This window comes from Amphimedon queenslandica, unplaced genomic scaffold (assembly GCF_000090795.2).
Source record: "Amphimedon queenslandica unplaced genomic scaffold, v1.1 AMPQUscaffold_13473, whole genome shotgun sequence".
NCBI classification, from domain to species: Eukaryota; Metazoa; Porifera; class Demospongiae; order Haplosclerida; family Niphatidae; genus Amphimedon; species Amphimedon queenslandica.
The window spans coordinates 252,633-278,252 of NW_003546291.1; the positions used below are offsets into that span (position 1 = coordinate 252,633).

The 25,620-nt window shown below is 34.5% G+C and overlaps 4 protein-coding genes and 1 long non-coding RNA gene across 5 annotated transcripts; 1 reads left to right on the forward strand and 4 right to left on the reverse strand.

Annotated features, from left to right (window-relative positions):
• Position 1: 1 nt before the first annotated feature.
• Positions 2-919, reverse strand: LOC109580873 (neuralized-like protein 4). Its single transcript, XM_019994433.1, has 3 exons — positions 813-919; positions 173-696; positions 2-66 (listed from the first exon to the last, which is right to left on the reverse strand). Exons 1-3 carry the CDS (start codon positions 893-895, stop codon positions 2-4), a joined length of 672 nt encoding a protein of 223 aa, XP_019849992.1. The 5' UTR covers positions 896-919.
• A 37-nt stretch (positions 920-956) lies between these two features.
• On the reverse strand, positions 957-9,037 carry LOC100636193 (DNA repair endonuclease XPF-like). The gene is made up of 30 exons (XM_003385110.2): positions 8,932-9,037; positions 8,795-8,891; positions 8,548-8,639; positions 8,288-8,360; positions 8,118-8,167; positions 7,653-7,710; positions 7,418-7,530; positions 7,176-7,215; positions 6,988-7,101; positions 6,300-6,392; positions 6,195-6,250; positions 5,449-5,502; positions 5,311-5,389; positions 4,670-4,948; positions 4,539-4,620; positions 4,450-4,487; positions 4,154-4,270; positions 3,986-4,107; positions 3,791-3,884; positions 3,639-3,713; positions 3,527-3,589; positions 3,250-3,396; positions 3,098-3,184; positions 2,004-2,089; positions 1,869-1,956; positions 1,735-1,815; positions 1,584-1,643; positions 1,388-1,504; positions 1,290-1,333; positions 957-1,178 (listed from the first exon to the last, which is right to left on the reverse strand). Exons 1-30 carry the CDS (start codon positions 9,009-9,011, stop codon positions 1,004-1,006), a joined length of 2,754 nt encoding a protein of 917 aa, XP_003385158.1. The 5' UTR covers positions 9,012-9,037; the 3' UTR covers positions 957-1,003.
• A 569-nt stretch (positions 9,038-9,606) lies between these two features.
• LOC100636320 (atrial natriuretic peptide receptor 1-like) lies at positions 9,607-15,978 on the forward strand. The gene is made up of 19 exons (XM_019994417.1): positions 9,607-9,713; positions 10,015-10,123; positions 10,265-10,542; positions 10,830-11,025; positions 11,144-11,298; positions 11,392-11,464; positions 11,623-11,640; positions 11,805-11,922; positions 11,968-12,060; positions 12,112-12,233; positions 12,619-12,765; positions 13,038-13,182; positions 13,592-13,640; positions 13,696-13,785; positions 14,033-14,152; positions 14,454-14,635; positions 14,871-15,010; positions 15,211-15,462; positions 15,569-15,978. Exons 1-19 carry the CDS (start codon positions 9,654-9,656, stop codon positions 15,853-15,855), a joined length of 2,634 nt encoding a protein of 877 aa, XP_019849976.1. The 5' UTR covers positions 9,607-9,653; the 3' UTR covers positions 15,856-15,978.
• Positions 15,979-16,532: 554 nt separating this feature from the next.
• On the reverse strand, positions 16,533-17,210 carry LOC109580874 (uncharacterized). Its single transcript, XM_019994434.1, has 4 exons — positions 17,063-17,210; positions 16,782-16,956; positions 16,668-16,733; positions 16,533-16,620 (listed from the first exon to the last, which is right to left on the reverse strand). Exons 1-4 carry the CDS (start codon positions 17,139-17,141, stop codon positions 16,533-16,535), a joined length of 408 nt encoding a protein of 135 aa, XP_019849993.1. The 5' UTR covers positions 17,142-17,210.
• Positions 17,211-17,349: 139 nt separating this feature from the next.
• Positions 17,350-17,613, reverse strand: LOC109580885 (uncharacterized). The gene is made up of 2 exons (XR_002184432.1): positions 17,505-17,613; positions 17,350-17,461 (listed from the first exon to the last, which is right to left on the reverse strand). It is a non-coding gene; the product is annotated as an uncharacterized LOC109580885 (long non-coding RNA).
• Positions 17,614-25,620: the final 8,007 nt, after the last annotated feature.

Below are 25,620 nucleotides of genomic sequence, written 5' to 3' on the forward strand. Positions count from 1 at the left end.
ATTAACATTCAATTGCTCTAGTGATATGTGTTCCTTTAAGGCCTTCATACACGAGGCAACTTGTTGCTAGCAACCAAGCAACATGTTGCCAAAAATAGAACATCTTTCTATTTCTGGCAACATGTTGCTTACAAGATCAAAGTAACCACAAATGTTGCTAGCAACATGTTGCCTCGTGTATGAAGGCCTTTACAGTCAGCAAAATGATCAACAACAATATACACATCATAAGCACGTTCGTATATCCCACTAGCTGCTTTGCCCTGAGGCTCACCATTGATGAGAAAATGCAGCTCACCATTTTCCATTAATAAGATACCAACCCTATCTCCCTTTCTGAGGTCTTCAAGACTTTTCTTACCATAAGAACGTCCCTCAGATCGTGGAGCAATGCTTCTAGCAATGTTGTTGTACAGTAGGCTTCCAGCCCATATGCAGTGGTATGGAGCTTTCCAGGTACAGGAAAAAGGTATCTTTGACAAATCAAAAGGTTCAGATGGTTTGTGTGACATTATGCCTAGTCGTATGTTCCCACTGTACTCTAAACTGTGTGATGTTATTTCTACTTCAAACTCCACTCGTCCTTTGACAGGTTTCTCTGAATATACGACACCATTGTTGGTAGATCGATCAGGCTGTCTCACTGCTTCTGTTCCTGCTTCATTTGATACCCAAACCTTATTGCCACAGTAATACCTAGTATGGCCAATATTATATGTATACACATAATAACTAGTGTCTATTAGCCACAAGTCCACAATCAAAGTAGTACTGAACACAATAACACAGTGAACAGACAAAGATGGACTTACTTGTTATATCCAAACTGAATCTCTGCCGGTAACATAAACCGTAGCCTTTCTTTGCTCCTTCCATGTGGCAATCCACCGGCCATTATCAGAAAAGGCACCTGCTGTGGTCAATGGTGTGAATGAACCTGTGGTAGTCCTGTGAAATTATGGTACAGAACTGAAAATTAATGCATGGAATTGACACGTAAAATTTAAATAAAATTCCTTTTCTTTGATTTTAAAGATGATGAGTGTGTGAGTGATTGTTTAGTGTGCAGTGCATTCCAGAGTAGCTGTGCATTAGTATCGTTCCCTAGTATCTTCTCTAGTCCTTTCTCACTTAAACTGACTAACTCTTGCATGTCCTTTACTTCATTCATTATGTATCTGCAACAAAAATACATTATATACCATTAATATGCACATAAATAGAGAAGAATGGTCACATAGATGTTGAATACATGTATAAAACAAAAGCCACACACTCAAAAGGCAAACCTGTAATTCTTAAAGTTCACACCAGGTAACTTCAATAAAAAATTCTGTAATAAAAAGGTTAAGGATTCAAGTCATAAGAGTACATGTACAGTATGTACTTCAATGGATGAGTTGTAAGTTGGTTTCTTTTCTTTTATGGTCACATCTTCTCTTGTCTCCATTACTTCTCCTCCAATTGTAGCAGCAGTTGAAGGATCTGGCTGAGCCTGACCAGCCTAAACAAAGTACTGTATAAACTATTAGCATTTATAACATTATTTAATTTATTTTACTCAAGCCCTGAATTGACTGTACTTTTAATTCTTCAAAAAGTTCGGCTGCAAAATGAGGAGTAGGACACCACAAAATACGTAACTAAAAAAACAGAAAAAGACAACCTTTAAGTACATACTTCTAATTTTTTTCTTCATTATTATTTTTGTTAAAATAATAAAAATTGTGATACCTTGGGAAAGTGAATGGTGAGTAGAACTAGCTTTGAAGCAACATTCTGTGAGGAGACATCACTTGATACAGCAACAATGGACTGAATAAAGAAACAAAAAAATATGTTTAAAATCCTCATGATAAAAGGTGTACTTGTAACGAAAACGGTTTCCCTTCTTCAAATTCAATAAGTAAGATTGGTTTCTGATAATGCTGTGTCATTGCCTTTACTTGATTATATCTAAAAATAGCACAATGAGTTCTATTAATAGTAACATGAGTGCATACAATCTTCCTGAATTCAATGACCCAATGAGATCACTCACTGACTTTCTTTCTATGCATATATCAGGTGTCAGAATATAGTCACCAACCTAAAAATTAAATTTAACTAGGACAATGTTAAAAAAATTGCGGGGCGAGCATGAGCGAGCTTCGTGAAAATAATTAAGCTAATTAAATTTTTAATAGTTCATTTTATTCATTTCAAGTTTTCAATGTGAACAAAACCAAGTTATTAGTTGTCTCACTGGATCAACTTCAGTCATTAGTTGAGCTCAAGTTCTGCTTAAAAACCAATTACACATCATCACTGATAATGTACAACCCTCCACGATTTATTTTTTCTATCCATGCTTTTGTGTATAATAGGTAGTCATCATGATCATCATCTTCGGTCGTCAAATTGCTAAGGCACACGACTATGTCTTTATTATGAGGTGAATGTGAATTCTTCTTGATCATGAAACCAGCAACATAGCGAAGTGCATTCTCTTCATCATCTATCAATGGTGGCAAGACAGTAATGGTTGTTGCAGCTGATGGACACTCAGTTTGTACCATAATTTCAAGAAATTTGGTAGATATGTACTGCAATAGCAAAGGCCTTATGTTTCAAAAAATTATGGCGCACCAAAACAAAGAGATCTTAAGCCAGGATGCCATTACTCTCAAACTAACAGATGCGCACTGTAACAAACATCTTAGTCCACTGTAGGATGTTAAGAAGTAGCCATAGAACTAGATACTTTGTCATAAAACCGCCAGGTATAGTCTAGAGAGTCCCACTAAGTATTTTTAACAATCTCCATTTATCTCATAACGGAATTCAAATTTCGCTTTTAATAACCATGAATTAACCAGTTCCCAGCAAACTAGGTTGGTTTCAATGCATAATGCGCTCACGTGATCCTGTTTCCAATCCTGTTCCGTGTATAATATCTATGCATACACATACAAACAAACATGACTCATCTTTGTGGGGCTCGCCCATGCTCACCCCAATTACAAATATATTACTGTACACTTAACAACAAATTTATAATTACAACAACACAACAAACAACACTGTGATTATTGTCATTATCATCATCATTATTTACTTCTATTGTCAAAGGGATGATGTCGATTCCTCTTTTGTGTATCATTGATGGAAGAGAACTCCTGAACTCTCTCATATCAACAATAACCTTTAAATGATACATGCAAATAACGTTTAAATGAGAAAAATAGTTATGTTGCTGTGTGAGCTTACAATTGGTCTTGTTTCTTCTTGTTTTGTGGCTCCTCCAGCTTTTCTGGTGCTAGTTGACTTGCCATTCTCTTCTCCTCTTCCACTTCCTCTCTGTAACAATGTATTACCAGTGCCTCTTCCTTCTCTATCTGCTGGTATAACCATATGCTATAGGAAGAAATTATACATACAAGTGTTCTCTCCTCTCCCTTTCCTCTCTCAGCTTTCTCTTTCTTCCCATCCCCCTCCCTCCTTTCTCTCCACTCTATCTTTTTCCCTCTCTGTCTCTTTCTCTCACAGCTTTTTGCTGAATAAGTTGCTGAAAGGCTTGCTTTTCTCTCTTAATGGAGTCCAGGTACATCTATAAATATAAAAACAATTGTCACATCATTATTCCTTCTTCTTCAGACCTGTTCTTCCACAGAGCTATCATAAACTAGGAAATATACTTTAAGGGGAATCTCACGACGGGTAGCTTTAAATATCTATCAAAAAAAGATGGAAGAGAGAGGAGAAAGTGACAATGATTAGAAATTAAAAATAAATTTAATAATTACAGTACCTCTATCTGTCTAGTTAGCTTTATATCAGCATCATACAATATAACGACACTTGGTTTAAAACTGTGTAAAACTCTCGTAAAATTATAAGTATTTCTATAAAGCAAATGAAAAATGATACATATACAAATACATGTACATAACTATACGTGTACATATGCATGTACATTATAAATGTAATGGCTTAAGGTGCTTACTTTGAACTATTGAATGAATGTATCAGTATGGGGTCATGTAACAATTCGAAATATTCGGAATCAGCATCAAGCTGTTTCGAAGCTTCCACTGTTAGTTTTTCAGTAAGAGGGATCTCAAAATTCTTCAAAACCGATTATGAAAACTGGCTAAACTGGTTACGGGCTCACTTGAAAAATATCTTCACTGAACATGTCCTCCTCATTCTCTTCATCAGGTTTATCAGTCAACGTATTATCCTCTTCAATTACTTTAGCCTTTTTGGCTGGTGGTGGATTCTTACCTTTCTAAAAGAGAAATTAAGATTCATGTAGAGACAGTTTATATTCATAAATATTGTGTTATGTCATTCTCTATCTACATGTACATGTACATGTACAGTAATCTCTCTTTCTATCTCTTCTCATGAGGCCTCTATCAGTCACTGGATTCTCTTCTTCTCTCAACAATCATTGCTTACAGTTACCTTTGACTGAAGCTTCTTCTGCATTTCTTTAGGCAAAGCTACAAAGAAGATTTACATGCATACAATGTACAGTGTGAGATTCACTATACCATTAACATCCACAGTGTTTTTGTCTCCCAATAGTCTAGTGTATTGTCTCTCTAATAAACTCTTTCCTCCTTCACTTAAATACTATAACAATAAACCAGTCAAACTAGTCAAACAGGTTTTGGTGACTTACTTGACGTAACTGATAACACGTTCTTTCATCATTTGCAACTATTAAAATTCCTCCATCTACTTGAAGGTGAGTTTCATTGCTGTCTTCATTCATTCCTTTATTCTCTTCCTCTTTAATTATTATCTTCTCCTCTCTATTCTTCTTATCATCTCTCACTTCTCTGAGTATCATGGAGAGAAGGTTCCATTTTGGACTCTCTTCTAGAGAGAGCGACTCAACAAAATATTTTGACTTAGTCCCTGAGGCTTCCTCTTCTCCATACACCCTCTCTCTTGCTTTCTGAAGAAAAAAAAATTATAGTTTTAAAAATGTACGTAATTTACATGATGTACATGTACATGTACCAGTACATGTAGCGCATTAACTATGATTACAATGCACATGTACATGTACATGTATGTACCATTAAAGATGTTATACATAAAACTTAACATATCAGACCTTTGATGTACATTGTACATTTACATGTACATGTAGTTGGGTAACATAGGCAGAAAGTAGAGAGACTCTCAGCTTTTGGTAATAAGTTGCCTCACTACCTCCAAGGTACTGGCAACAAAGTTGTCTGTCACTAAAGTAGTAGTACATGTACATGTACATGTAGACGTACATGTACATGTAGTAGTAAATGTATGACTTACAACAAATAATGTGTTAACTGCTGGCATGAATACCCACGGAGAGTGCTCAGAAAATGCTGGACTCCCTTTCTTGTTTGACCTATAAAGAAGATACAGGAGAGACAAAATGATACATCATAAAAATAAAAATGGGATTACCTCAGTGAAAGTAAATAGCTGTAGAATGTCACACAATCATACTGAGTCAAAAAACTAAAAAATCAATTCAACATAAATTAATTAGGGTAACAAAGAATTTAAAATAACTTGAAAATTTAAATACAGAGTACACCATAATTCACAACAACCATTATTAGCAGGGTTTCTCACAAGATATACTACATGTAAGTGAGCTAGACAAGAAACAACATATACGTGTAGCTCAAAAGTACTACAAGTACATGTACATGTACAATACATGGACTTTAGAACTTCATAAATTCATTAAAAAAATCCAAATTTGATCAAAATCAGCTCAACATTTCTGTGTACATACTAACATGTACTGTACATGTTGTGTATATGCATCAAAAAATGATCAAAATGAATAATTCTTTTCTAGCCATTTTTTACAAAATAAAATTTAATATTCTACACTAATAGTATAAGTAAAATTTCAAAAATTTACCGTATAGAAGAAAATTTTGGAGGTAGCTAAATTTGGCAAATTTGGCATTTTAATAGCCATTTGCCAAAATTAAAATCAGCCATTTTGAGCCATTATGCACATGCTCAATGGCACATGGCTACAAATTTGCTGAATTAAAATTCACCAATCACTAAAATTTAACAATTCACCAAATTTAACTCCTTCTAAAATTTCTTGCTATACGGTATGAATACCCACTGACAAGAATCTCAGCACTACATGTACATGTATGTGAGAAACACTGTACTAGTCTTACTATAAAAGAGTTTTGAGCATTTTCAAATCATAAACCAGCTGCCTTGTTTTGTGACTCTACAAATAAAATCAGTAACAGTGTGGGTGTGGGGATGGGTGTGGTTACCAGTTGGTTCCACACTGGGTCAAACTGAATTTTAATGATTTGTTCGAAACCTTTTCCGAGACAATTGTCAATAGTGATTTCATCACTTTCCAACTAAAAGAAAAGTACTAATAAATGTCGTACATATACACGTACAATGTATAGTAGGAAAATTTGGGAGCATTTAATTAGACGAAGCCCACTAAGATGAGAAAACATCTGTCTGTAGGGGCAGTAGGATCATCTAACTATTATTAAACTTAAATAGCCTAATCTTTATTGAAAGCAGGTGTGGTCACAATGAAATAAAAATGGCAGCTATCTGCAAGTCTGTGCTCTTTTGCAGCAAACGATCAGCAGGTAGTTTTGCTAGCAAGACTAATCAGCAGGATAAGACAAAACTGCTATCTACTTGTAAAAACTTCACCACTCTAGCAGCAAGAAGGTTGATTACAGCACAACAATAGCGAGGCTCAGGGGCTAAGCCCCTTTAAATGTTTTACATTCTTCTAGTATTAAGATTGCAATGTACATGTATTGGTGGTGGGTTTAGCAGCCAGCCAGCCACATAAAAATAAAGCTAAAAAGCAGATTTCATTTTGGCAATTTATCATTAATCTACAAACAGCCAATATAAAACTTCGCCAATTTTCCCCCTATACTTTATTAATCTCTTTATTAATCTCTTCCATCTCTCTCTATCTCTTACCAGTGAGTTGGTTTCCTTCAGTTCCCGTACACATGCTTTCATTATCTCAAGGACTGAGTGTTGTATAGCTGTCATTGAAGGAGTCATCTGCTGCCTCAGCTCAATAACATCAGGCTACATTATGTATTGATATATAAGGAAGAGTGTGTGTGTAGAAGTATTACATTTACAATATGTACATTAAGTACCTGATGCCTTTCAAGAGATGAATTTACAACAGCATGAAACCTAGCTAGCAAGAGAGAGGGAGAGAGAGAGGAAGAGAAAGAGAGGGAGAAACAGAAAGAGAGAGAGACACACACAGACAAACAAATAGAGAGAGACAGAGAGACATAGAGAAACAGAGACAGAGACAAAGAAACAGAAAGGCAGAGAAAAAGAGAGGGAAAGAGAGAGAGAGAATGGAAATTGATGAAGGTTTATTCAGTACCGTGGCCAGAGATAGACGTTTTTCACAAAAAGGTTTCTCATTATCCTTTCTAGCTGACAGAACCCAGTTGTGAAATGCTCTGGACAGTCGCTAAAACCTTTAATAAAACCAGTCTAAAGCATTCAAAAATGTAAATCTAAAATTTTAATTTTAAAATTAAAATACGCAATCAGTGTACATGTACATGTGTACTACATGTACATGTATCTTTCATCTTTCCTTGTCTATTCATTACCTTATTTCCTTCTCTATAAAGTCTCAGTATAAACGCCTCACTGGAAGAATCGGTGACCCTGCATTAATAAAATTTAAAAAATTAATAACTCCTGAAATAATAGTAATAATTTTATTATTTTTGGATGGCCTGGTGTACTAAACATGTAACTCCCTCTTTTTCTCATACAGTCTTATATTCTGTGCTTTATAGTTCAAAGTTTAATTTGAATTGTACATGTACATGTAGTAGTACTATTTTCAAAAGAAAAATTTACATAAACATGTATAAAGAGTAAACAGCTTAACATTACATGTTAAGATTACAAATAGCTTAACGTTACATTCTACAAGCTTAACATGCTCTGTAGTAGACTAATACTAATATACATGTACTTGACTATGATACAAATTTTAAGTACATGCATGGTATGTACAGTACAAAGTACAAACATGTATCTATGTAAACTGCAGCTGTAGAGTTTACCTGTGGCAATTGTACACTAATATACCAGCAACTTTATCAACAGGACATACCTAATAGATGAAGAATGAGAAGAATAGAGAGGGAGGGAGAGAGAGAGGAGGAAAAAGAGAGAGGGAGAGGGAGGGAGAAAAGGAAGGAGTAAGAGAGTGAGGGCGTGACAGTACACATACTTTTCTTAGCATATCAACTACTAATATTCTTGATGTCACAAAAAGTACGCCACCTTTTAAATAGAGCTCTTCCCTAAAAATAACAAAAACAAAAAAATTTATAGAAATATAGTAATTAATATACGTGTACATGTACATGTATACTGACAAATTAGTAAGACTAGAAATATGAGGAAAATAATTACAGATTACAGCAAACAATGTATATATGCATGTAAAATGTGTTATTATAATTGTATATGTACATGTGGTATGCATACCTTTCTTTTGCTGGAATTTCATTTGTAACTGATCGTGGTATCTGCTGTATATTATTACTTAAAGAAGCAGCAATATCATTCTTAAAATGATCCTATAAATATATAAATTACTACATAGAGAGAGGGTAATATTAAGAGTCTATTAATGCACATAAATGACATAATGGTTCAAAACAGCATTTTTCAAATTTTAGCACCTCAAAAATCACCCACAATACTGTAATAATTATTTTTATATTATACTCACTTCATATAGTGTAGAGGAACCAATGACAAGTACCAGATTACGAGGATCTGAATGCAATTTAAGAAACTTCATAAAAAGTCTATCTAGTCCTAGCCCCCTAGAAAAAAATATTACAATACAAAAAGTTGTTTGGTCACTTTGCTAGTATTATCAAGCCATCTTCAGAAACCAGCTCTAAAAAGTTTTCATTTTCAAAATCAAGTGTAACCGACGCCATTTTATTTGGCTCGATTTTTGACAATTATTGTCTAAAACCACGCCCAGCTATTAAAATACGCTAGTCGACGCCCACATTCCAGTAGTGATATGATGGGCGATATATGGCCAATTTTCTTAATTTTCGATAACGATCGATAATGGACTTTTTGAGGAAATATCGATTATTAACGATACGATAATCACACCTTCATATGGGGGTGTGGCTAATGATTTTGGCACTGTACTGGATATGAAAGAAGATAATTTCCATGCTCTTAAGCCTTGTTTCTCTTCTTATTGGGGTAGGCTGAGCTAACAACTGGTCAGTTGCCTCTTTCTTGCAGTTCAACAGTGCAATTACTTATTAGAATTAGTTATTTAATCTTAATAAATGGGCGTGGTCAATAGATCGATGAAAATTGCATCAAATTTTCGATACAGCGTCTTTCACTTCACTTGGATCATAGATACTATGCTTGGATCATTTTCCCTTCCGTATCCACACCTACCTGTACTTTTAAGTTGGGACAGAGGGAGTGTCTTGCATACGGAAGGTTGTTCTGTGATCCAAGTGGGCTGAAAGACGCTGTAATGATTCAAATCGATTCCGTAAAACTGTGCTGTTTTTTTCGATGCAGCTATTATTTCTACTTCTTTAACGATGAAGATACTTAATACAGTGATTATTCGAGCTGGATTATGCTCCTTATTCGCTTTAATAGTGAGTGTAACAATGATCATTCAGTCATACTCGTACACTGAGCAACTTTGTTGCCAGTACCTTTGAGGTGGCCAGGCAACTTTTGCCAGAAGTTGAGAGTCTCTCTGCTTTCTGCATAATGTTGCCCAGTCAAGCTAGACATTCCCGAGCCAGCCAGCCTGCCTACAGTGATTGGCACCCCAATGACTGTAGGCTGGAAATGGTCTGGCCTGCTCAACCACACTAAGCCAGACCACAAGTTGTCAACAGCAAATTGGCTGCTCAGTTTTATTTTTTGCCATTGTTATTTTCCTGTTTCTAGTGCATGTTCTCAAGTGGTTTGTGTTACCACCAAATTGGTGATAATGTTCTGTTCCATTGCTGGTGGGGCAATGCATCAGTTTCAAATCCTGATCCTATTGATTGTCATGGTAAATATTGAATCTACAAGTATTCAACTATTTTTATAAAAATACTTCTAGGCCTTGTTTATTGTTATTATAGTGAGCTAAGTCTAGTTATTCTAGTTGCTATTATTTCAATTTCCAATGCTACTGTTATTATTATGATAGATATTTCCCTTGCTTGGAATGAAGAGCCCCCATCTGAAGTAAGAGTTGGCCAGCGATTCAATGTCAGCTACCACATTGAGGCTACAGATGACTTCTACGAGTCTCTCTTTGGTTTTCACTTGAGCTCTTATAACATCAACAGCTCAAATGACCTAAGGACCTTCTGTCACTCATCACCTTGCCCAACTCAAATGGCGTCCTTGAGGTCTTTTAAAGAGAACTGCTGCGTGTGGCATGCTAATATACACGTGTGTCATCCTGGAAACTGTGGCAAGCCGGTAAGACATTTCTTTCAAATGAACATGCATGGACTTCAAAATTTACAGCTATAGCATTAATGTACACAAAGAGGTTGTTTTAACTTTATTTTTTTATGCTACACGTATGGCAGGTAAGTTGCTGTTTAAAAATGATAGTATATAACAACTATTAGGCTGTGACCATCAAAAGGACCAGCCATAAACAAATAGCGTATCAAATTATTACTGTGTATAAAACAAATGCACACGCAAATTAATTGTTATCTATACTTCCGCCACTATGACAATTTTATAAATTTTTGTAGAGTCAGATATGTGGTCCGTGGGTAGATAATGATCAGGTTCAGTCGACACACACGATTGCAACGTTTGGCAACATCAATGACACATTCACTGCCGAAGTATTCATTGAAGTCCCTGAAATAAACCACATGATAGCACATGTTAAATTGGGAGAGATGCAAATGGCCATACAGAAGAGTATATATGTCACTGATCACTGTAAGCATAATTATGCATGCTCTCTCATTATTAAAAATGCAGCATACTTGCATACTATTATAGTGTAACACTACACCATTCTTCTAATACTTTACCTGTACATGTGTAATGTGCATAGATTGTGGTGATGGGAGATGCAGTGATTCAGAAGACTGTAGCTCATGCTCTGTTGACTGCTGTGCATCACTGCCTAGCTATGTGGTGGCTCTCTCAAGCTCACTTAGCAGTGTTATATTCCTTGCTATTGGTCTAACCATCATACTATTCATAGTGGTAAGCAATATTATAGATAGTAATTATAGTGTGAGTGGGAGAGGTGAGGGCAGTCCAGTTGTTGTTTATTATTTCTCTCCTTAATGTTGTCAGTGGTTCTACTATCAAAAGCAAAAGTTGTTTTATGACGAGAGCTGGATCATCGATTACTCTGATTTGAGACTCTGTAAGCTTTGATTTGTTATTAATAATATTTGTGATTATTCTATACCCTTCTCTCATTTCCTACTATATACTCATGTACATGTGCATGTACTGTACATTGTATGATTATTTTTTCCTCTTCCTGTTTTTCTCTCTCCATCTGTCACACACCACATTAAGGGGAAGGCAATGATAAAGGTACTACTGTACATACACTATTCACTGTACGTGTACAATGTACATGTACATGTATATGTACTATACATATACTGTACATACACCAATACATACATGTACATGTACAATTTACATGTACACTATAGATATCTATTATCATGTTCATACAATTCCTTGACTTGTAGGTAGTATGATGAGTTTGATCAATTCAAGGATTCATGGAGAAACTGACAATGTGTCTGGACAAGGTAGTGTCTTTAATTTAAATGGAAATAGACAAATATTCATACCAACTGGAGTCTAGTGAGAACACTCTATCATTATTATTATTATTATTATTCATTATAGTGAAGGTAAAACTGTTGCCATAAAGAAACTAAACTATAGGAGTCGTGAATTACAGCTAACGAAAACACTCAGAAAAGAAGTCATGCAAATAAGGTGCATTACATGTACATGTACATTATGCTTACCTTATAATGGACATTGTAGGTCTCTTGATCATGCTAATGTGTGTAGATTCATTGGAGCAACTCTAAGAAGTTCTGAAAATGTTATTATTTTAACAGAGTATTGCCCAAAGGGAAGCTTAAATGATGTCCTACAGAATGATGGTAGGAAATGAAGTGTGTTTTGTTTCTAATTTACTATAATTAATAATTTATATTATGATTATGTTCAGATTGATTCTACCATCTACATGTACAGTATATGTACATTATACTTGTACATGTACATTTCTACCATCTACTTGTACATGCAGGGTTCTATCCAGTGGGGGGGTGGGGGGAAAGCTTCTCCCCCAAACTCTTCATCTTCCCCCCCCAAAACTTCAAGCTTCCCCCCCTGTGTACTTCTGTAAATGCATGCATGTACTGTACATGTACATACATGTATGTACACAACCTTCCCTCCCCCCCCCTGGTCAACTTCTCTGGGCTTCCTCCCCAAACAAAAATTCCTAGATAGAACCCTGACATGTATAATGTATTTCTCTAGATATTCCATTAAACTGGGGGTTCAGGTTCTCGTTTGTTACTGATATTTCTAGAGGACTAGCTTACCTTCACTCTAAAAGGATTGTTCATCATCGCTTGATGTCAACAAACTGTGTCATCGATGATCGCTGGGTCGTCAAAATTACAGGTTAATTATTTTGTGCATAGACGTACATGTACATGTACACTGTACATGTACATGTACATGCATGAATGTAACAGTGACGACTGTGTGTAAAAGTGACTTTCAGTGAATTGTTGAATAGCATGCATACCATAGTAGCTGATACAAGTACACGTTCAGGTACATGTGCATATGCACGTACACACACGCCCTCAGTGTAAAATAAATGTACCAGTAAAAATATGAGTGCAATGTACAGTATGTTGTACTTGTTTTTCCTGTTACACTCACTACAGATTATGGAATTCCTTCGTTGCGTGTTTGTGATTCTGACAGAGCCTCAGAAGAGGGAGAGAGAAGAAAGAGGTGTCTTGTTTTCTTCCCACCAGAAGAAAGGGACTCAACTTATTACATACCAACACTCTCTGGCAATGTCTATAGGTATAGTAATATAACATGTACATGTACATGTATAATGTACATGTACATGTACATTAGAAATTAGGCTACTGTATAAGTGGTTTTTTTCGAGGGAATTATATTTCGCGAAATCTGCTAAAATTCTAATTTGCAGATTTAAATTTCGCGAATTCTACCACGTGTGCCATGTGGGTACTGTATTAAATTGATTTTTTGTAGATTTCATTTTCGCGAATCAGGAGGGAATCCGCAAAATTCGCAAAATTTCCAACCCTCAAAGAAACCACTTATATATGTACATGTATGTTATTATTATAATTACATGTACATGAACATGTACAGTGTATGTTACAAGCAATAATTTTTTATTTATTATGACTCAAATATTTACATTATTTATTGATTTTACTTTACAAAAATTCTCTTGTAGTTTTTCTATTATTTTACTGGAGACAGCCACCAGAATTGACCCTTATAGTGTAAGGAAACTCAACAAAATGATCATCATTATTTTTACTATAAACATCATTATAGGAAGAGTTATTTATTGATACAACAACTGGACGTCCAAGACTACCTGATTTGGCACAGGAAGGATGTCCTTGTCCAAGCACATACCAAGAAGTGAGTAAAACAACAATAATAATGAAAAATATTAATAATAATAATATGATAATAATGATAATGATAGTATTATGCATGCATGTACACAGAACTTGTGTAACACATGTACATGTACATTGCACATGAATAATAACATGTACATGTATACAGTAGATGTACCATAATTATTATATACATGTACATGTACATGTACATGTACATGTATGTGTACATGCACATGTGATTTTGTTGCTTATTCTTATTCTAGTTAATAGAGTCTTGTTGGGATGAGGTACCTGGTAACCGCCCGTCATTTGATCAAATCAAAAAATCAATTCTGAGAATGAATCCAAACAAAGAGAGTCCAGTGGACACAATGATGAAAATGGTAATTCAAGGAATAATGGATGTACACATTGCTATACTTTTATGTACAATGAATTACATGTATTTGGTATTTTTAAATTGGGTTATTTTGTGAAAACAGTTTTTAGGAATTAACCAACACATGTTCAGTTATCACAATGGCGACCAAAAGTTTTTTGGGATTAAAAATTTTCTAATTATTAATTAAAATTTCACAAAATCATAAAAATATTTGACCACAAAAATTTGAAGCTACATGTACGTGGTTGCAATAATAATAAAACATAATAATTTGGTTTATATTATTTACATGTACATGGCAGATGGAGAAGTATTCAAAGCATCTGGAGGCATTGGTGGGGGAGAGGACTCAAGAACTAATTATTGAGCAGAAGAAAACACAGCAGCTATTGTACACCATGTTACCACAAGCTGTTGCTGATGAACTCAGACAAGGAAGACCAGCCTCAGCTAAGCAATACTCATCAGTAACCATTTATTTCAGGTACATGTACATGTGTATTAATAGTAATGCTATGCATGCATGTACATGTACATATACATTGTTCATTAAGATGTATGATTGAAGTATGCTGTACAAACAGGCTTTTATACGTCTTGTAATTTTGGAGGGCCAAATACATTAATATAATGAATTGAGAGAAGAGAACAGAAAAAGGAAGGGTCCACAGCTCTTCTTTCAAAACTAATACATGTGATGATTATTATTTGTATTCCAGTGATATAGTTGGTTTTACAACACTGGCTGGTGCAAGCTCTCCAATGGAAGTTGTTACTTTTTTAAATGAGCTGTATTCAACATTTGATGACATACTCGACAAGTTCGATGTATATAAAGTGGAGACTATAGGAGATGCATGTAAGTGTCACTGAAGTGTACATGTACTGTACATGTACATGTACATCAGTGTAACAATTAATGGTAATAATAATCTTTATTACTGTACATGTACATGTATATGAGTACAAATGAATTTTACTGAATCTTTATTTAATGAAGTACAAAATTGTACATGTATGTTTTACATGTACATGTATATTCTGTATTATACACTATAGATATGGTTGTCTCAGGAGTGCCAAGAGTTAATGGTGATAAGCATGCAGGAGAGATTGCACGAATGGCCCTACAATTACTGGCAGCTTCCAAGATATTTGTAATACCACACAAACCAAACACTGAACTAAAAATAAGGATTGGGATCCACTCTGGGCCTGTATGTGCTGGTGTAGTGGGCCTCAAGATGCCTAGATATTGCTTGTTTGGTGATACTGTCAATACTGCTTCAAGAATGGAATCTAACAGTGAAGGTACACATTAAATTATGCATATACAGTACATGTACATACTATGATAATTATTGTACATTTATAGTACATCTACAGTATAATTTTATTAATAAGTTTTTTTCATTAGCAATGAAAATACACTGCAGCAATGACACAGCACAGTTGCTCAAGAAAGTCGGTGGGTTTCAGTTGGAATGTCGTGGCACTCTTGAAATCAAAGGGAAAGGACAAATGACCACATGGTGGCTAAAAGGAGAAGATAAACCTAGTTCTTCATCTTCAAGGCGTATCATTGTGAAAAGCAGTGGAGGTACTGAGTTGTATAGTGAAGGGGCTCAGTTAAGAAGCTCATCTGCAGTCCTCAGAACTCCAAATCGAGTAATTATAAATATCCCTGGAACTCCAATGCAATAAAGCAGCTTATGCTATACATACTATTAGACATTAGCTGATTGCATTGAATCTATTTCACTTCATTTTATGCTTCAACAATGTATCATGGACATAATTATTACAAATCATTGATTATGCACTCAAGTTAATGAACAGTATTGCTACGTTTACTCGCAATCCATGCAAACATAAACATATAGATCTAGTTAAGGGTGCCATCTTGCTTATGCTAGATCTACAGTACAAAAATAACTCCTCCAGTTCTTTCATTGTTCGCAAGTAGATGCATGCATTAAGCTCATTACTAACTTAATGTAAATGTGGTATTTAAACAATGAAAAATAGTCAATTTATAGTGCAAGGGCCTGTTTATTGCATTTCTCAGCACATTTTTCAAAATTTTTTATTTTAACCCTAGTATGCTTATGCTTTTGGATCCAATTATGCTCAAAATTATTACAGGGATTTTGGTCAAATTTTATCAAAAATAACACAAACACATTTTTGTACTATCCGCTGGTAACATTGTGTTGGATGTGCATCAAGAAATACATAATGTATGTACATAAAAGATGAATACACTATTAAACTGTTGGTATTTCATATTCAGTAGAAGGTGGTGGAAGAGGAGTCTCATTTTCATTATTAGTTGTATCATACACTGGCTCAACAGTTAATCTATTAATAATAACTTAAATTTAAATAATAATAATAATAATTGCTGACTGTGTTTGTTGTACTGTACTGTATGCTGGACTATCCTTCATTAGTATATCATCAGCAGTACTGTATGTATGTGTAGACATAATGTAATAGTCAATAGTGTAACTAACTTTGTTTTAAATTCAGGTGTAGCATAAGCTGGACTGCACTCCACTACAATGTCATCATCTGATTTTCTATTAATTAAGAAAAATTAATTTAGGAATGAATGTCTACCCATTTACCTTTTCTGATTAATATTAGTTCTTTTTATGTGCATAATCATTACCAGTATAATAATTATAGATATAGCCAGTATTAATAATATAATAAGAGCTACACTTAGGCCAACTATCACTCCAGTATTTCCTCCATTAGTCATTGCAGTAGTCATCGTAGTTGTCTCAGTAAAATAAGAAACTATATAAACATAAACATGGATCAATAGATGAGTATGTTTACTCATGCTTAGTGACATGCACTATTAATGACATTATTAAAACAAACTATGCATGCATTATCTTACTTGTTGATGAATTTGTCATAGTAATGACTGATGAAGCGATTGATATAATAGTAGGAGTTGGAGTGATAGCTAAATGCATGAATTGAGTATTATTAATGAAGTACGTATAATCTGGTGGTATTGGCTGAGTCCTCTCTCCTTCATAAATGATTCCATTAACATTAAATGATGTAGATATAGAGAACAAGTAGTTCAGATTAGGATCTAATCCTCCTATTAGATCTTCAGTAGTATCACCTGGGAATACTCTCATTCCTGTCTCTACTTGTCTCTTCATTCTTGAGGAGCTACTGGTTGACTCATAATAGACAGTATAATGACTAGCTCCAGCAACTGAACCCCACTTAGCTACCACTGCTGTAGAACTGAGCTTTGTTATAGAAAAGGTTTGAATGACAGCTAAAATAAAATAATGAAAATTAAAGTATATTAGATCACTTACGTATTTGAGATGTAGTATGTTCTCTATGAGTCCAATCTCCTGGTCTAATACTAGTATATGCTCTCACTCCAATAGTATAACTAGTATTAGGTATCAATGCTACTATACTGTAATATGCATTAGTAGTGTTAGTTATATTGTATGGACCAGTACTGGTAGATTCTCTATATCTTATCTCATATACTGTTATGATACCATTAGGTATTGTAGGTGGATTCCATGAAATATTGATCTCTGTTGGTGTAGTGTTTGTTTGCATCAAATCAAATATCACACCAGGAACTGTGTTAAGATTATGTTAAACTGATCAATATCTCATTGACTTACTTGATTCAGCAGTTAATTGTATTTCTTGCCTAGCTGGTCCAGTCATGTCATAATTATAAGGTATTATACTCACAGTATAGTTAGTATATGGTATTAATCCTGTGAGATTATACATTCTGTTGTTTCCTCCAGTGATATTAACAGTATAACTAGTATCTGAAGAGATGTTAGTGTATGTGAGGTAGTATCCAGTGATTGGTCCATTCCTTCCATTGCAAGGTACTTCATCCCATGAGACAGTCATTGACACTGACTCTACTGATGAGAATATAATATCATCCACTGGTGCAGTAGGAGCTAGGTTGATAATGAAAAAGACAAAATAACTATCAATAGCAATTATTATGTTACCAGATAAAAGTGTTTCAACTAAATAATCTGTAGTCAAATCAACTGTGATGTCATATACTCCCATAAGAACAAAGTCACATTGACTGTAAGGAGGTATACCAGTTTAAGCATGTGGTGATGAAACTAATGTTTCACTATGACCAGTTTTTGATAATTCACATACTCTCCTACAATCTCTAACAATGCTATAACTAATTGGTACTACAGTAGTTGGTGGACTCCATGTTAATGTAATGGAAGTACTTGTAATTAATGTAGCCATAAAATCATTAACTACTGGATTACCTAAAGCAAACAATTACTGACATTTTTATTTATATGATAACTTACTAATTGTTAACATAACTGAAGCATTACCACTAGATAGAGAAGCTGACTTATAAGATACTACATAGAAAGTGTATGTAATTCCTCTAAACAATCCTAATGTTATATTGATTGTTGTTGAAGTAGTAGTGCCTCTACCAACAGGAGTTAAAGTTGAGAATTTACTGAAGACTTCATAACCAGTAGCTCCTGATACAGTAGACCAGGAGAGTCTTATGTGAGCTAAACCAGTACCCAATCTTGTAGCTGTTAAACTAGTTGGAGAATCAGATACTGAAAATTAGTGAATAATAATTATTGGTAATAATCACTACTGAACCTGATATATTCAATGATGAAGTACTAGTAACTGCATTAGGACCACTAATACCACTAATAGGTCCATTAGTTACTCTGGTATTAGATACAGTACACTGATAGTTACCAGCTTCTCTTAGTCTCACAGACACTGTTACTGTCACTCTTGTAACAGATCCTGATCCATTCACTATCACACGAGACAGTTCAGTAGATATTCCATTTCCATTCACTGAACAACTAACAGTAGTAGGAGGACCATCAGAGACATTGAAACTGAGACTGAAGACTGGAGGAGTAGCTAATCTACTAGTGGAGAGGAGAGAGAACTGCATAGTAGGATCAGCATCAGGACCATCTGTAAAAAAGTACATTAATTATTGTCTATTATTCATCACATACCATTGTTATTGTATCCAGTGTCAGTATATGCTCCAACCACTAGTGTTTGATTCACTCCATTCTCATCAGGAATGATACACTTGTATAAACCTTCATATCCTGATAGTCCATCTCTTCTAGCTAGTGCAATCTGACCACTGAATCTCTTACTGAACACTGGTCTAGGAGTTGATGGATCAAAAAAAGGTTCATCAAATAAAGGTACTTCAGTTCCATTAGGATAATACCACACTCCAATATTAGTACCATTGTTAGCACTCTGACACCAAAAGGCATCACTGATGTCATTAGCATCATTATTCCGATCAATATCGTAAAACTGGCTGGCATATATCATAGAGTAATCAGGTATTATCCTGTCCTCATAAGGTAGATACAGTTGAACACCTGAATATGAGTATAGATCTAGAAATTACCAAAACTCATCTTCTTACCATTACTGGGTAGGATAAAAGGTGCTTGTCCAAATACAGACATCAGTTGAACAAGCAGGAGTAATGGGAAACAAGACCTAGAGAATGCCATTTTTCTTTTTATTGTAGATTTAACAGAATCATGTGACCTTGTATTATCAGTTGGTTTGACACAAAAATGTATTTTACATATTTTTAGACTCTTAACTTAATTAAAGTAGATGAATAAATATTATTGTTTAATGAGAGCCACTCCCACTCCCAGTCAAGGAGCAACAACAATCAACATAAAAATCAGTTCTATTCTAGCAACAAGTTTCTCAAAAGATCAAAGTAGCCACAAATCTTGTTAGCAACTAGTCTCGCGTAGCCAGACCCCGCCCTTTGTGCCTCTGGGTTGGAGGCACAGAGGGCGGGGTCTAGCTACGCGAGACTAGTTAGCAACATGTTGTTAATGAATTAATGATTAGAGCTAGAATCCTATTTTTAAGATATAAAATATTTATATTTCCTTAATATTGATTATTGATATTCTATGCCTATTTTGTAGTCACAAGAATGGAAGAACACAATGGGAGCATCCAGTAGGACCAGTACTGACAGAACTCTTCAATGAATTAAGTAAACTATTGAGAAGTTGTAGGTCTGTAGCATTAACATCTTTTCAATATTTCAAGGGGGTGTCACTTGCGTATAGCCTATAGTTACACTTGCGACGGTGATCAAAAGCTTTGATCTGGATAAAATATTAGTAACACAGTAGCATTACTAAGTAGGATTTACCCCAAAGCAATATGGCTGCTACGACTTTTTAGTACATAGATTTTGGTCAAATTTTATCAAAAATGAAAAGGAGAGAATTCTTCATTTTAATAATTTTTCTGATACGTATACATGCATTTGTGTTGTGTAGAAAGTTTAAACTGATCCCAATCAAGTTTGGATTTTTATGAATGTATAAAGTTGCTCCAAAATTGAGCCAAAGTACATGTGTGTATGCATACATTTTGAAATGATAGTTTTTCAATCTTTTATACATTGTGTGGGTTAACACAAATTACGAAGATAAAAAAGCTCCAACAATTCATTCTCTGGGGAAAAAGGTGAGGTTTGCTCTTTAGAACTTTTTTAAAGCTCAGCTTAGTACATTGACCATATACTAAGCTCAAAATTTCCTCCTGTGTATGAAAGCCTTGTTATTGCTCCAGGTGCTTTGACTACTTTAAACTATTGTCTTTCAACTAACATAAATATTTTTATAGCTATAACACAAACACACTATGCATTAATTTAATTGTTACCTACTGGTAGCAGGTGCTATGCATTAAATACATGTTTATTTGCTTAACTAAGTAGTGTACATAACTGATGAGTACATCGTTAAACAGGTGGTACTTCGTATTCAGAAGTCTCAGACCTGGTTGATTCATACACTGGCTCAACGTCTGACCTATTCAATTATGTATTTTATATTTAATTAATGCAGTAACTAACTTTGCCTTAAACTCAGTTGTAGCATAAGCTGGACTGCTTTCAAATACAATGTTGTTATCTGATTTTCTGTTATAAACCACAATTTTCAAAAATAATTTTAATGAGTACTCATTTACCTCTTTTGGTTAGCACTTTTCATGTACAGAACAATTACCAATACAACCAGTACTATGATTGGTAGATAGACCACAGTTACACCAACTATCAATCCAGTGTTTTTTTCAGTAGTATATACAGTACTTGCTACTGTAAGATGAAAAACTGAACAGAAACAATGAACAACTGGTAAATATTGTATTAATAATGACATACAAATCAAAATGCTTAATTATGATGTAAGGTACAGCAACACATAATACACAAACCTGATGCATGCATTGGTTGAGTCCTCTCTCCTTCATAAATGATTCCATTAACATTAAATGATGTAGATATAGAGAACAAGTAGTTCAGATTAGGATCCAATCCTCCTATTAGACCTTCAGTAGTATCACCTGGGAATACTCTCATTCCTGTCTCTACTTGTCTCTTATTTCTTGAGGAGCTACTAGTTGACTCATAATAGACAGTATAATGACTAGCTCCAGGAACTGAATCCCAGTCAATTACCACTGCTGTAGAACTGAACTTTGTTATAGAAAATATTTGAGCGACAGCTATAAAATTAAATAATAGATTTACATCCTTGTTGTGAATTAATGACATCACTCCAGAACTAACATGCAAATTTATTATATTTATTGTACATATCTGCATGCATATATTAATAATTGCTTGCTGTGTTTTATAATAATTGGTGTTTGGTTATCAATACAAGGTATAGCGTAGGATTGTAGGGTTTATAACACTCTGCAGTAGACCTGCCTTTGTTATCATAATAGATAACTAATATCTTTTTGTAATTTAGATACTTACGTATTTGAGTAGTAGTGTATTCTCTATTAGTCCATTCTCCTGGTCCAATGCTAGTATATGCTCTCACTCCAACAGTATAACTAGTATTAGGTATCAATCCTACTATACTGTAATAAGTGTTAGTAGTGTTAGTTATATTGTATGGACCAGTACTGGTAGACTCTCTATATCTTATCTCATATACTGTAATGATACCATTAGGTATTGTAGGTGGATTCCATGAGATATTGATCTCTGTTAGTGTAGCATTTGTTTGCATCAAATCAAATATCACACCAGGAACTGTGTTAAGATCATGTTTAAGTAATCAATATTTCTTTGACTTACTTGATTCAGCAGTTAATTGTATTTCTTGTCTAGCTTGTCCAGTCATGTCATAATTATAAGGTATTATACTCACAGTATAGTTAGTATATGGTCTTAATCCTGTGAGATTATACATTCTGTTGTCTCCTCCAGTGATATTAACAGTATAACTAGTATCTGAAGAGATGTTAGTGTATGTGAGGTAGTATCCAGTGATTGGTCCATTCCTTCCATTGCAAGGTACTTCATCCCATGAGACAGTCATTGACACTGACTCTACTGATGAGAATATAATATCATCCACTGGTGCAGTAGGAGCTATAGAGGAAAAGTAAACTTTTAATAGATTTCTACTGATATCTTACCAATTGAAAGTGTAGCAACAAAATGATTGGTAGTCAAAAAATATTTCATGTTATTCTCATATACTCCAATAAGACCAAAGCCACATTGACTGTAAGGAGGTATACCAGTTGAAGTATGTGGTGATGAGACTGATGTGCTGATAGTAGTAGGTCCAAGTGATGATTCACATACTCTCCTACATCTCCTATTGATATTGTAACTATTTACTTCAGTATCTGGCGAACTCCATGATAGTGTAATGGTGGAATTTGTGATAACAATAGTATTAAAATCAAACACCACTGGACCACCTAAAAGCAATGATAGGTACGTTTCTATCATTAATGTTTCAATTATCTATAACTTACTGAATGTTAATGTAACCGAAGCATTACCACTAGGTAGAGAAGCTGATCCATAAGATACTACATAGAAAGTGTAAGTAAGCCCTCGAATCAATCCTGATGTTATATTGATTGTTGTATAACTAGTGTTGGATACACTAACAGGAATATTACTAGACAGTTGATAGAAGATCTCATAACCAGTAGCTCCTGATACAGTAGACCAGGAGAGTCTTACAGCATGAGTTAAACCAGTACTTAATCTTGTAGCAGTTAAACCAGTTGGAGTATCAGGTACTGAAAATTAAATAAAGATAAACTGATTGCATGATATATTGTAACCACTACTAACCTGATACACTCAGTGATGAATTACTAGCATTAGCAATACTAGTTGCAGGACTATAATACTGAGTAGGACCATTCGTTACCCTGGCATTAGATACAGTACACTGATAATTACCAGCTTCAGTTAAGTTTGTTAGTGTCACTCTTGTTACAGATCCTGGTCCATTTACTATCACACGAGACAGTTCAGTAGATATTCCATTTCCATTCACTGAACAATTGACAGTAGTAGGAGGACCATCAGAGACATTAAAACTGAGACTGAAGACTGGCGGAGTAGCTAATCTACTAGTGGAGAGGAGAGAGAACTGCATAATAGGATCAGCATCAGGACCATCTGTAAAGAAGTACATAAATTATTGTCTATTATTCATCATATACCATTGTTATTGTATCCAGTGACAGTATATGCTCCAACCACTAGTGTGTGATTCACTCCATTCTCATCAGGAATGATACACTTGTATAAACCTTCATATCCTGATAGTCCAGCTCTTCTAGCTAGTGCAATCTGACCACTGAATCTTTTAATGAACAATGGTCTAGGAGCTGATGGATCATTAAAGGGTCCATCAAATAAAGGCACTTCAGTTCCATTAGGATAATACCACACTCCAATATTAGTAAAATTGCCAGCACTTTGACACCACAAAGCATCACTGATGCCAGAAAAATCATAATTCTTATCAACATCATAAAACTGGCCAGCATATATCATAGAGTAATCAGGTATTATTCTGTCCTGATAAGGTAGGTACAGTCGAACACCTGAATATGAGCATAATAGATTTTAGTACTAGGTACTTAGCAATGCTTATACTGTCTTACGTACCATTATTGGGTAAAGTGGTAGGTGCTTGTCCAGATACAGATACCAGTTGAACTAAAGTTATAAGAAAACAACAACTAGTTGAGAGAGTCATCCTGTTTTCTACTGAGAAATGTTGCACTGCATGTAGATCTAGAGAATTTATATTCAAGGAGCTCTAATATATCCAATAAAAATATTAAGTTATCAGCTGTTGATATACAAAAGGTACAGCATTGATGACATCACAGCATCAAAAATGTAGTCTATTAATTTTTATGGCCATGGAAATTAGTATGTATCAGTAATTAGCATAATTTATTAGCTGCATTATATCAGTCTATTTTTATATTCAACATAAAATTATTGCTACTAAACTTCATTTTATTATGATCTAATGATCGAAACACTGCACTTCAACTACATTAAAAACATTTTTCTATCACAAGCACACATTGTACATTAATAACTAAAGATGAGCACATTATTAAACTGTTGGTATTTCATATTCAGTAGAAGGTGGTGGAAGAAGAGTGTCATTTTCATTATTAGTTGTATCATACACTGGCTCAATAGTTGATCTATCAATAATAGCTTTAAATAATAATGATAATTGTATTTCATGTAACTGACTGTGATTGCAATTGTTGTACTGTACTGTATGCTATATTATCTTTCATTAGTATCATCAGCAGTACTGTGTGTGTGTATAGACATAATGTAATAGTCACTAGTGTAACTAACTTTGTTTTAAATTCAAGTTGGACTGCATTCCATTACAATCTCATTATCTGATTTTCTATTCATTTCAAAAATTAATTCAGTAGATCTAATGACTGTCTATATACATTTACCCCTTTTGACCAATGTTAGTTTTTTCATGTGCATATAACCAGTGCCAGTATAATAATTATAATTATAGCCAGTGCTAATAATGCAGTTTGAACTAAAATTAGATTAACTATCACTCCAGTGTTTTATCCATTATTGACTAATACAGTAGTTGTTGACACAGTAGTCATGCATGGTAGTTGTTTCAGTATGATAGGAAACTGTAAACATAAACATATATCAATAGCGATATGTTTACTCATGCTTAATGGCACTATTGATGACTTGATGATATTACTTAAAGCAAACAGACTACATACATCTATTAGTATATGTACTGTCTTACTTGTTGATAATCCTGTAACAGTAATGATGATGAAGTGCTTGATACAATAGTAGGAGTTGGAGTAACACCAAAATAGAACTATTTTGGTGTTACTCCAACACCAAAATAGATGTATGTATATAATGCAGCCATTGTATGCTGATTGATAATCACTAGTTGCTTACATGCAGTTTGCAAAGTTGATGTCTACATTACAGTTGATGCCAGTAGGAGTGACACCTAATCACATGTAATATTTATACAGTAGCAAATTTTTCCACAT